At 42.8% G+C, this 12,550-nt stretch overlaps 1 protein-coding gene across 1 annotated transcript in view; it reads left to right on the top strand.

Moving 5' to 3' along the window:
- Window positions 1-11,672, top strand: part of LOC142373945 (SH3 and multiple ankyrin repeat domains protein 1-like) — a 49,405-nt gene extending 37,733 nt beyond the window's left edge. The window contains exons 18-29 of the mRNA XM_075457422.1: window positions 801-883; window positions 1,052-1,176; window positions 2,250-2,385; window positions 2,560-2,640; window positions 3,009-3,017; window positions 3,207-3,233; window positions 3,330-3,386; window positions 3,528-3,649; window positions 4,206-4,332; window positions 4,419-7,611; window positions 8,358-9,254; window positions 9,552-11,672. Coding sequence (XP_075313537.1) covers window positions 801-883; window positions 1,052-1,176; window positions 2,250-2,385; window positions 2,560-2,640; window positions 3,009-3,017; window positions 3,207-3,233; window positions 3,330-3,386; window positions 3,528-3,649; window positions 4,206-4,332; window positions 4,419-7,611; window positions 8,358-9,254; window positions 9,552-9,603 — 4,909 coding nt within the window. The 3' untranslated portion in view covers window positions 9,604-11,672. The remainder of the gene's footprint in view (window positions 1-800; window positions 884-1,051; window positions 1,177-2,249; window positions 2,386-2,559; window positions 2,641-3,008; window positions 3,018-3,206; window positions 3,234-3,329; window positions 3,387-3,527; window positions 3,650-4,205; window positions 4,333-4,418; window positions 7,612-8,357; window positions 9,255-9,551) is intronic.
- Window positions 11,673-12,550: the final 878 nt, after the last annotated feature.

The raw sequence follows: 12,550 nt of genomic DNA, 5'->3' as shown, positions 1-12,550 counted from the left end.
AAGTCAAGTCCAGCAATGAGTCATAAGATGAGGCTTTCTGTGGCAGTGTGGAGTCCATTTAACCGAACCTAAATGGCTTTAAAGCAGCCCAGCCAAAAGTCCCAGACATGGTAATAGAATAATGCAGGAGCTTGCTGAGCCACTACTCCAACCAACTCATAATAAGATTGCATCATCGATGTCTGTGACTGCTGTTTCTCATGGGCTGGGGACTTCTAGCAAGAGGAGTTGTTTGGAGGGGGAGGGATTAGAGGCATGTTTGACTTCTTCTTATACATAATTTGAAGTGTCATGTATGACCTGTAGTTGTGCTCAGGAGTCGGTGAAGCGGTATCCCTGCAAATCTGCCAGAAGCAGTGAAAGCTAATGCAGCAATTTAGGTGCATTTGTAGATTTCCATTATCGGTGTCCTGTATGTGCACTTTTTTTTTTATGTGCTGTTCCTCCTGGCCCTGTGCTTGTCTGCTCTGTCTGGATTAGTCTTTGTATTGAATGTCATTGCATATACAATTCTTCCCATTGTGGCACTAACTGTACCCCGGCCATAATACTCTTTGTGCACCATTGCCTTCTCTATGGCATTCTCAGGCCATCTTATCTTTTGCTGCAGTGTGATTTCATAATGTAATGCAGTATAGCTGTTTAACACAAGAAAACGCATTATTTGCATGTCAATGGGACTTTTTTATTCCGTTAAAAGTCATATAGCTTTCTTACTCTTCACTTCTCTGTTTCCTTTACCTTTTCTCTCTTCAACCCCATCTCCCCTTTGCCTCTGATCCCTCTTCACTCTCTTCAAGTGACTACATTATTAAGGAGAAGACAGTGCTCCTACAGAAGAAAGACAATGAAGGCTTTGGTTTCGTGCTTAGGGGCGCCAAAGGTGAGCCGCTTCTCTACAAGTCTAAACATGTTCCTTTATCTCCAAGCATTTCCCTGTCATATGCTCTTTTCTACTATTCTATTCTCTCCATTCATTCACCATGACCAAATCTATGCTTTAGTTTACTGGGTCTACTTATGGTCATCCTTTTCGTTTTGTCCTCTGCAGCTCAGACTCCCATAGAGGAGTTCACTCCAACACCAGCATTCCCCGCGCTGCAGTACTTGGAGTCTGTTGATGAGGGGGGTGTGGCGTGGAGAGCCGGCCTGAGGATGGGGGATTTCCTCATTGAGGTAGAATACATTTTGCAGTTACACACTGGCTAATAGTTTGATATGAAGTCTGTAGATTTTCATGAATGATAAATATGCAGGCATGACTTTTAAACTTAAGAAGAAAAAAATTAAAAACACTTTCCCTAACTGGCACTGATTGAAAGGTGGGGTATATCCTGGACAGGTTGGCAGTCATCATAGAGCTAACACAAAAAGACAGACATCCATGCACACTCACATTCATGGCCATTTTATAATCACCAATTAACCTAAGATGCGTGACTGTGACCAGAACAGCCGGAGAAAATCCATGCTGTCACAGGAGCTCCAAACAGAAAGTTTCTTGCCCACCAGCAGGTTTGGACCCAAAAACTTCTCAATATGAGGCAACAGCACGGAAAAAATAATATTAAGTTTTACAAAATCAAAAGTTCCCAATTACATTAGATTAAAATCAATGTCAACCCACCTAATGCAACAAGTGTAGATATGTCCTACAAGATTGTGAAAGTTAGCTCTTGAATGCAGACAAAATAGGGCATGGATTGTTATTACAAATATATATTTGCTATTAATATGCTGTTTCTATGAAAATGTTGTTTTTTTAGAGTTTTAGTTTATGGCTCTGAGGGGCTGCTGTACATGTAACCACTGTTTATCATATACAAACCAACAGTTCAGGGAAGAACGTTCTGGCCCTTTTGTACCTTTAAAAGTTCCCGAGTGCTACTGTGAAAAGTCATTTCTAAAAATGGCAATTGTCAAACCTCTATTAAAGCTGACACATACTGCTAATTGGTATGCAACCTAATATGAGTCACTTGTGAAGCTTCCCAAGCTTGTGTATAAGTGATTTACTCCAGTCTCTGCCTGCCTGAGTTGCTCGTACACCAATCCAAATGCCAGCAAACACTGATAAAGCTAAGTCATAAAAAACAATGTGTTCCAAACCAGGCAAAGTGACATTGTACAGTTAGACTCTTACTAAAGTCTTCTCTGAGAGGCACCCTTTGTAATTAAGTCTGTATGTTTCATGTGAATGGAAATTAATACAAAACATTAGCTAATTTTCCAGACTTTGTGTCTATCAGGTAAACGGCCACAATGTGGTGAAGGTTGGTCATCGACAGGTTGTCAATATGATCAGACAAGGCGGCAACAGTCTCATGGTAAAAGTTGTGATGGTTGCTCGAAACCCTGAACTGGAGGACACTGCTCGGAAGAGAGGTAAGAGTCATATTTTCCTTGTAAGTGATCCTGTGTTTTTTAATGTGACAATTAAGCAGATTGCATGTTTACTTCAGCTGAAAAGCCTGTTGAAATGTGGTTGTCATTTGCGACTGCAAGTGTATACAAGAATCCTAAACATTAAATCTGCATTTGGCTGGCTTCCCTTGGCAGCCCCGCAGCAGACCAAAAGACTGACTCCTCCTGCCATTGCCCTGCGCTCCAAGTCAATGACATCAGAGCTGGAAGACATGGGTAAGATGATAGAATGAACAAAGACTGGAACAAAAAAAATCATTTACAAAAAGAAAGATCCTCCCGCCTTGTTTTTTGTCTGGGGAGATCACAATGACATTGCCGTTTTCGGGAGGTTAAGCAGCTTTGTATTGTAGGAGGATGACATAATAGCATCATACTATCAGGGAAACACAACTTTTAGATATTATCTGAGTTGATGCAAAAGGCAGAGAAAATTATCCAGTAAGGTGCAATTTTATTTATTTTTGCCAGAACAGCTCTATAGAGAGGGAGTCTTTTGATTCATTTGCACTTTTGATGTTACCCGCTAATTCCATTAGTCTTAATGATCTTTTTTTTCCCTTCTCCAAATGTGCTGCATACAGTGGACAAAGGTGGGAGAATGGATTTGTGTATTCTCATGATCATTTCTGTCCCCATGACCATCCTTCTCATCACATCAGCATTCACACCATCACATGTGTCTAAGTATGTATTTCACCCTTTCATCTGCTTTATTCGCATGACTGTATAGCAATTATAGTTACACCTAATTTATGTTTCCCGAATTATGTACACTACAGCTGCTTCTCCATGGAAAAAGAAAGCAGGTGAAAATCAGATCTTATCATTACCCTTATCAGCTCCACAGCTTTAATTAAAAGTCAGCCTGTTTGATGCTCCTTTTCTTCTTCCTCCTTCTCCAGAATATGAGTCTTCTCAGGGTCCTGATAAGAAGAGGACAGTCTATCAGATGGCGTTAAGTAAGAAACCTTTCCCACCACTCTAATGTTAGAGGGTGTTTTTAAACGTAAAGGAGGCAAGAGGGGCTCATTGAAGATCTCTTTTTATGTTTTTTTGTCTCATCTACTATCAACTATCTTCATGCTCTGTCTTTGATTTAGACAAACTGGATGAAATATTGGCTGCTGCCCAACACACTATTACACCAGACAACCAGGGCCAGAGAGGTCATGGAGGCAAGAGGGACCGAAGCAAGAGTATTGTTCCCAATGTCTCCAATGAGGTACTGTTGGTAAAAGTTCTAGTCATGCTCTGAGGATCATGTTTAATATCAGGCTCAATTCTGTTGTAATCTACAAAATATTAACAAATGTTGAACAGCCATGGATCTCTTTCGTTGTATTGCAATACAGATTAACATAAACAACCTAACCACCCCGTCTTCAATCTCCGCTGCTTTAGAATGTAACACATATTTAGTCATATTTATGGACGTGACTAATGCTGGCAGAAATGATGTCTATCTGTAAGGCAACTTAGTGTATAGCTTTTTTTTTTTTTTTTTTTAGCTCTGTGTTCTCCTGCCCTCACTGCACTTTGCAGAGAATGATTGACAATGCACCACCCACACGAAAACATTTGTCTAAGTGTGAGTCAGGTTTAGTCCATTCATCTATTCCTTGTTTCCTGTTACACCAGCAGAGAGACCAATATAAAATGCAACATCTACTCAGTATCAGATTAATTACCAACGTCAGTATCATTTGATTGTATCAACGGAGATGTTTAATTTTCTTTTGTTCCCTTTTACTCTTTTTGAAAAATATAAACACCTGAAGCAACCCTATGAGCAGCAGTCATCAGTGAGCATTGTGCAAAGTGGACCGGGTTTTGGCTACAACCAAGCTCATTTTCAACCAAGCCATGGGCCTCAGCATGCAGTGATGATGCGACAAAAATCTATTGGTAACTGCAACATCACTAAGAGTTTTCTACTAGCTTAGTTTTTTTTTTTTTTAAGTGTTTATAACTGCTTGTGTTTTAATGCTCAGGTGTAACAGAGGAGGAGCGGCAGTACCTCCACCCACCTGCTATGAAGCTAGCTCGCAGCTTATCAGTGCCAGGACCAGAGGAAATCCCCCCACCTCCTAACACATCTGCCCCCGAGCCACCTTTATCCGCAGGGCCTCATCCTGGAAGGGGCCCTGCTATGCCCATCCCCCCTGTAACTCAAGCCCACTACCAGCTCCACTCTCAAGCAGGGCATCCGACTCAAGCTGGCTGGGAGAGGGGGGGGACGGGAGGGATGAACCAGCAGGTCATGGTACCCACCCTCCGCAGGCAATCAGAAGGACTGTGTAACAGAGAGCCAGATGTGCCTAAGAGAGGTGGTGGCAAGATGGGAGGGTTGCGGAGAGGCTACAGCAGTGCTACACCACCAACAAGTGCTAAACCTAAGTCTCAACAGCAACATCCCCCACACGTATCCAGTCGGGAGCAAGGTGGAGGGGTCAGCAAGGGAATAGCAAGAAGGGGTGGTCGGGGAGCTTTGATGAAGCAGTCGAAAGTGGAGGATGGGCTGAGACAACATAGAGGAAAAGGAGGTGCAGCCAAAGAGAAGAGCTCCATCCCCATCCCCACCATAATTGTCAAAGCACCCTCCACCAGCAGCAGTGGAAGAAGCAGCCAGGGTAGCAGCATGGAGGCAGAGCCCTCTCAGGATGTGGAAGACCAAACCACTGGAGACACAGCCTCAGACAGCCCTAATGCAAGCTTACCCTCAGCACTCAACCCCTTGCCCCCTCAGCCTCCTACATCCACTCCCTTGCCTTCATCAAATGTTACATCTTCGGTTTCTTCGCAACAAAACCTGGAAAATTTGGATTACACCTCAACATTTGGTTCTTCATTTGGAGGAGGGGCACGCAGAGAAAGAGAACGTTTCAGAGATATGAGAAGAAAGAGTGCTTCTTTCTTCCTCTCGTCTGAGGAGGACATCCAAGGGGAGGCAGGAGGTGGAGCAGGAGAGGGAGGAGAAGCACTAGGGGCCCAAATTCAGCCTTTACAGGGCTCACAAATGGAAGTTCCCACCCCTCGGCTTCGGCCGTCTAAATCTATAGATGAGGGCATGTTTTCTGGAGACAACTATGTGAACTATTCCAGCAGCATGCCTCCAGCTTTTGGCCTGCCTGAGTACTCTTCCCCTATCATTTGTCAGGATGGCCAACCTAAGTCAGCTCCCTCAGTGTTTGGTCCCCAGCCTGCTACTACTTTTATTCACCCACTTACAGGAAAAGTTCTTGACCCCTCTTCCCCACTTGGTTTGGCCCTGGCTGCAAGAGAGCGGGCCCTTAAGGATGACCGCAGGACACGTCGAGAGGAGCGGCACTTTGGCCGGCAGCTGTCCACAGTGGGAGCATTCCCAACTCCTGTTCAGACCCCAACACAGTCGCTTTTTGCAACCCCAACACAATCAGCCTACACTTCGCCAGTGTCTCTCCACCTAAGCTCCCCAACCACTACCACCTCACCTGCATCTTTGAGCCGGCCACAGTCGCCAAGGATTTTACGTTTGGGAGGAGGAGGTGGGGAAAGGATGGAGAGAGAAAAGGAGGGAGGACCTAGAGAGGGTCTTCGAGTGCGTTTCTCTGAGGACAGAAGCAGCCAATTTTCATCCCAGTATTACCCACACAGCGGCAGAGAGAGAGAAAAGGAGGTGTATGACAACAGACCTGCTCCACCAATTCACCCTCCTCCCCCACCAGCTCAACCTGCCCCCCGCAGACCATCCTATTTACAGATGGAAAACACTCCCAACACCAGCTATATTCCTCAGTACACTGTCCCAACAGCTCCATCAGAGACTAATGTCAATATGGGAGAAGCCAGAGCTGGGACAGGTGGAAGCCTAGGACTAATGGTTTTACCTCCTCCAGCTCCCTCAATTGATGTAGATGAAGAGTTTGTCTTTGCAGATCCCCTCCCCCCTCCTTTACAGTTCGCTAATGGTAAGAACGAGAGAGGCCAGGAGTATCTTCAGCATCAGCAGCAGCAGAATCAACATTCTGCTTCTGTTACTCCACCTCTTCCACCTCCTCTTCCATCTGCCAAGCCCCTAAATGCTCCTCAAACCTCCTCACAAGGTGGTGACTCTGCTGCTTCCAGTCTCACCTCTTATGACAGTGAGGTGGCCAACCTCACACAGTCAGCTTTCTCTCCGTCTTATCCGTCCCCACAAGTATTCGCCCCCTCCACCACCACCTCAGCTGCTGCTCTGCCTGCCAGCTCACTGCACAGGCCCCAGCCCATGTCCCATTCTCACCCATATTACAATAGTTCTAATGACCCCTCACTGGGTTTTCACACCCCAGCCCAGGACAGAGGTACAGCCGCCCTTACAACCACCATGACATATGCTACCCCCACCATGACGGCAACTGCCGCTGCAACAACCACTACAACCTCTCCAGCATCCTCTGACTACAGTATGACCATGGCTGGACCCAAGGCCGGCCTCGTTGCTGGAGGAAAAGCTGCTGACCACACACATCACACTACAGTTACACCCAAGAGTGGAGACTGGCAAGATGCTGTGGTGGATTCTGGAATAGAGGAGCTGGACAGTCATAGCAGTAGTGACCATCATTTAGAAATGCTGGGACTGAGTGGGTTGCGAGGTAACAGAGGAGGGGTTGGAGGAGATGGGCGAGGAGTGGAGGGAGAAAAAGGCATTGAACATCAGGATCCTTACTCAGGAGGGCAAACATTTGAGGTGCACAGCGCCAAACTGGCAAACCCTGTGTTTCCGAAGATGACTTATTACAAGGAAGGGGGAGAGAGAGGCCCGCCTATAGCGCTACGAAGGCAGAGCAGCACCAACCCTGCTCCTTTGCAGTTACAGAGACAAAGCAACCCCCAACATTCTGGTTTAGATGGATCTCTTGTAGATGAAAAGAAGCACAAGCAGAGTCTATCCAAATTGGAGGATGGCTTTAACTCAGCCCTGGCTGCCTGCTTGGAGAGGCCCATTGAATCTCGATCGGTGGTCTGGGGTGAGATTGACGAACACGAGCAAGGTGGAGTCCAGAGAGGGGGTATTGTTCTGGAAGGCCGCAGACTTCACTCACCTTTTTCGGGCGTGAAAGCCAGCATCATTAATGAGCTAAGTTCCAAGCTGCAACAGATGAGTAGCATGAAGAGCATGGATGACTGGAGTCATGTTCCAAAGTCACCCACCATGCATAGGTTTGTTTGTTTTCATCAACAAGTGCTTAATGTTCCAGTGTGAAACATTTTCTTTGACAGAAAGATCTATTGACAGATGTACATTTTTATATTCAAACAAATTTTGAATACATGATTATCATGGCCATAAGAATTCATAATAGTAAAATTATTACAATATTATTAGAGAACTTGTAAAATATATTACTATCAACTAATTCTTGTTTTTGAGCTGTTTGAGCAACTTTCAATCAGTACTGTTGACATCAAAATCAAAGGTTGATCAAAATCTAGGTATTATCATCTAAAGAGTATTATGAATGCCATGTTGATGTTTTTTTCTTTTAATATTACATTTATTGTCAGTAATATATTGTAATACTCCTAACTGATAACTATGTTTGGATCAGTTTGAAACTTTATGAAAGAATCATGCTTCATTACCTTCGTATGAGGCCTTTAGCATGAAAACTAAAGTTTTGTGGTAGGTAGCAGGTATTCAATTGGTCACAATTAGCAGTTTGTGCCACCAGATTATACTTTATACACACTGGACCTTTAAGATTGAAATGAAAGTTTATATGTATATAATTGTATATATATATATATATATATATATATTTATATATATATGTGTGTGTGTGTGTGTGTGTGTGTGTGTGTGTGTGTGTGTGTGTGAGAGAGAGTGTGTTTGTGCCATTTTACATTAAGTTTTCTGATAATGTTCATTATATAAATTAAAGGGTTAATTTTGTTTTGTCTTTCAGGTATTCAGCAGACTTCACAGATGCATTTCACAGCCCGCCCACTGGTCGCTCCACCTCACCACTACCCACCTCGTCCCCACAGCATCGTCAAATCCTGACACCCAACCTCTCAGCCACCCCCTCCATCTCACCTTCTCCTCAAGTCCCAGTTCAGCGCAACTGGACTCGATCACCTTCTCCACAAATGCCTACCTCCCCGGTACATTCACATCCTCCCCACTCTCCTACCTACTGCCCATACCCAACATCACCTAAGCACAGATCCAAGTTTCGCAGGCAGACTTTTGATTTTCAGTGCAGCCCCACTAAGGAGATGCGCTCTTCAGTCTCCAGACGTCGGGCTCCCAGCCCTCTCATCTATCACACTGAGCAGCCAAACACCACTCCTCCAAGGCCCTCCTCTCTTCCTATCCTTCCCACCACACCTGTCTACAACAACCCCTTTGACTTTCCTGGCCCCCTCACTCCTCCATCTCCAGGCCTCCCTCTGGGAGACGCCTACCAGGCTTCAACTCCTCCACTGTTCTCCCCATCTGCTGTGCCAAGTCCAAACCCCCTGATCGTCTCACGCTCTCTCTCCCCCACTCTTTTTCTATCTGGAGCCTCCTCTCCCATGCATCTACCACCCAGCCCTTCATGTCTGAACTATCCCCACCTCAACGCTCCTCCGCCAGCCAAACCATTTGCCATCAAACCTCTACCTTACTGGACAAAGTACGACGTGGCCGACTGGCTGGCTTATCTAAATCTGGGTGAACACAGAGAGCGTTTTATAGACAATGAGATAGATGGATCTCATCTGCCTTCGCTTACCAAGGACGACTTCTTGGACCTGGGAGTAACTCGTGTGGGACATCGAATGAACATCGAGAGGGCTCTCAAGAAACTCACTGACAGGTGAGGGAGGACAAACACAGGCTCTGGAACATTTAAAGGAAACTGGATCAAACAATCCAAAACGAAGCACTGGATGGGGAAAAAAAGTCAAAGTGTCTCATCATTACCATCATTACTTTCAAATTTGCTCAACCATGCTCTTCTTTCATTAGATGTAAATTATTTGATAAGTTATTCCATCGTCTCTCCATCTGTTTTTCTTTATTAAAGTGTTTTATCAATCCTATTTAGTTTGGTCCATTTGTATTTCAATTCCGCCCATTCTTATGCTTTGATTTGGCCTCCTTTTCTCCCCAGGCGACTCTCCTCTCCTTTGCATGTCACTACTTCTCCCCGAGACACAGACTGAGAGAGTGAAGGGGTGATTCAAAGATGAAAGAAAGGGAGATAAAGAAATTGACTAAGATGAACCATAACAGAAGATTTGCAAGAGAAGAACAGTGGACATCTACAGGTTGTGTTTAACATAGACTAAGGGGTAGATAAGTGGGGAAGGTGTTGTCTTGCAAATTTGTTATACATGTAGAGATTGCTGTTGTGAAGTTTGTGGAGTGGGTATGAAGAAAGTTAACATTTCTTAAGATGAAGCTCTTGTACTGAAAATATACTTTAAAACTTTTGATGGACAGGCTATTAATTAACACACCGTTTTGTGCTGTAAAAGAAGAAACACACACTCATTCTCATGCAATGAGAAAACTTGAGTCTGACTTTAAAGACAAGTTGAAAAAATGCTGCTTAAAGGCTAAAGCCCAATTAAATATTATTTATTGTGGCTGACGTGGAAACTGGTGAAAACAGACACAAAATGGCCACATCCAAACATCAGTTTTGTAGCTTTAAGCAGAGTATCAAATGGCTGTGAGTGCTGGAGCCAAAGTCAAGATGAGACAATGAGAGAAAAAGGTTTTATTTGTAAATGATGATAGAAAGAACAATAGGCAACAATAGTATTGTTTTTATATATTTGCCATATCCCCCCAGAGGACGCCCCAAGAAGCTTTGTATGTTTGTACTTTGCGAGCACTAAATAATCTTACATGTTACACTGGATTCACTATTAGTAGAACCATTTGTTTTGTACAAAGTGCCAATAGCAATCATTCATATCAGATTGGTCAGGGTATTTATAACTGTTGAATATCACATTGTGAATAATGAGGACATGAAAATGTTGAGAAAATCTTGTTGTGAAATTAACTTTTTCTTTGTTTAACTGATTATTCTTCAGAAATCAGAGGAATTATTGGAGTTAAATTGAATAGGCTTAGCAGGTCATTTGACACCATCTTTTCTAAGAGTTTATTGCTGTTTATGGCCTAGCACAGGTCGAGGGATTGATCCATCCTCTTTGATGCCATAATGTTGACCGCGCTCTCTCACATAGCAGGTGCAGTGATCAAAAAGGGCTTTTTACTGCTTCTCTGTCTGCCTGACTTCCTCAACCTTCTGCCTCTGTGAGTGACTGTGTCTGATTTTGAGTGTGAGTGTTTGTCACCTTGCTTTTGTAGCCAAATGCTTCCCCTGACCTACACCTTCCCCTCTCAAATGCCTTTTTCCAAAGCATATTTATACTGCTCAGAAAACATTGTTTTTTGGGGGGGGTTTTGTCGTTGCTTGTTTTATTTTCTCACCAATTGACAATCTCAACGTTTTACTGTTCCACACATTAACTCATTAAAAGGAATGCTCTGACCCCCATTTTAAAAATAAATTTTCTGTGATAACTTAAATTACAGTATGTGTTACATTTAGGAGAACGGGCACATCCTGGATTTATTAACATGCCTGTGCTGCGGTTCCCTGCAGTGAATTCAACTGTTGGGCAAAAATCACATCATTTATAGCTCTGTACGTAATGATGACAATAACGATAACAAAAATATAGTACAGTAAAGATTATAATATTAAGTATGTAAACATTCTTAAGAATCTCTGTCTTCCAAATAGTGTGGACAAATTCTTTGATGCTTTGTTTTGTTTATGTTTTCTTTTGGGTTTTCTGTAAATGCTTTCCATACTGCTCGCCTTGTGGTGACCCCAGTGAAGGAGACACTTTAGATAATGCATATTTTCTCCATGCGAATATCAAACTATGACTCTGTTTTCTCATGCTGAGTTGCCTCAATGCAATCTCATGATGGACACTATTCTGAGAGTTGCATGCACTGAGCAGTAGTGTAGAAAGCATTACATACTAAGAATTAAGAGTATTTTAGGTCTAGTGAAATGCATAATGAATATGACTACATAAAGTATGAGCGTAAGTATGCAGAGATAAAAGATATATATACAGTATGAATATACAAATATATATATATATATATATAAATTTTGTTTTCAATAAAATGCAGTATATACTGATAAACAACATGATAGAAGTACAACTAAGTTGTTGAAATAAATGCTAAAATAAAGTATGGCCATGTCGTGATTCTCATTTCTCTTTGGATTTCTTGCACTGACTAATTCACTTAATAATACAGTTAAAAATGCTCGGTTTGGATTGAGTCATTTGGCAGCAGTTTGTCTCAGCCCTGTGGTGGTTGAACACAACATTGTTTTCAGGTCCAGGCTTGTTTTCCCATCAGTCTTGGTGAGCTAATAGGACAAAAGTTTTGAGCTCACGGGTAGGAAGAAGACGAGATTCCTTAATTCAAAGCAAGCAGTGGCCACACTCATGCAGCAAACTGAAGCATGCATGTGCATCTTGGAGAACAAATAAAAACATTTTAGAAGAGGATGAATGTCACACTATTTGCAAGCATGGTAGCCAGAGTAGGCTAATGAATGCCACTCATAAATATAATCTTACACGAACCCAACAACACATGTTACCAGGGTTCATGTTATCTCACCCATCTTTGATATCAGTGTTCATAGGGACTTTGGTACAAATAGCCCACGTGAAAAATAAAAGGTTTCTTAGCCAACTTATACATATAAGTGCTTCTGAAGCAACATTAAGTATGGGTTTGTTTAGTTTGAAAAGGAAGGCAGCAATCTAACATATTGCACAAGAATTTGAGCAGCATCTACTAAGTAGCTGCAGTTTTACAACATCAAGCAATCGCATATTATATTGGTAATAGACAGGATCAGAATTACAACTTTAAAAGGTGGTTGTGACATTAGCTATGTTGCTTATAAATACATTATTTAAGTAGAAGACTTTGGAGCACCACAGGCTTTTCTTATTTTCTATGACATTTTCTGTCCAAGCAATTTCACGATTTTACTAACCTCTCACATTGTCTTTTTTTTAAGTATTCCCAATGTAGATAGGATTGCATAAC

Source organism: Odontesthes bonariensis, chromosome 23 (assembly GCF_027942865.1).
Source record: "Odontesthes bonariensis isolate fOdoBon6 chromosome 23, fOdoBon6.hap1, whole genome shotgun sequence".
Taxonomy (NCBI): domain Eukaryota; kingdom Metazoa; phylum Chordata; class Actinopteri; order Atheriniformes; family Atherinopsidae; genus Odontesthes; species Odontesthes bonariensis.
This window is presented reverse-complemented; position numbering and strand designations above follow the sequence as displayed.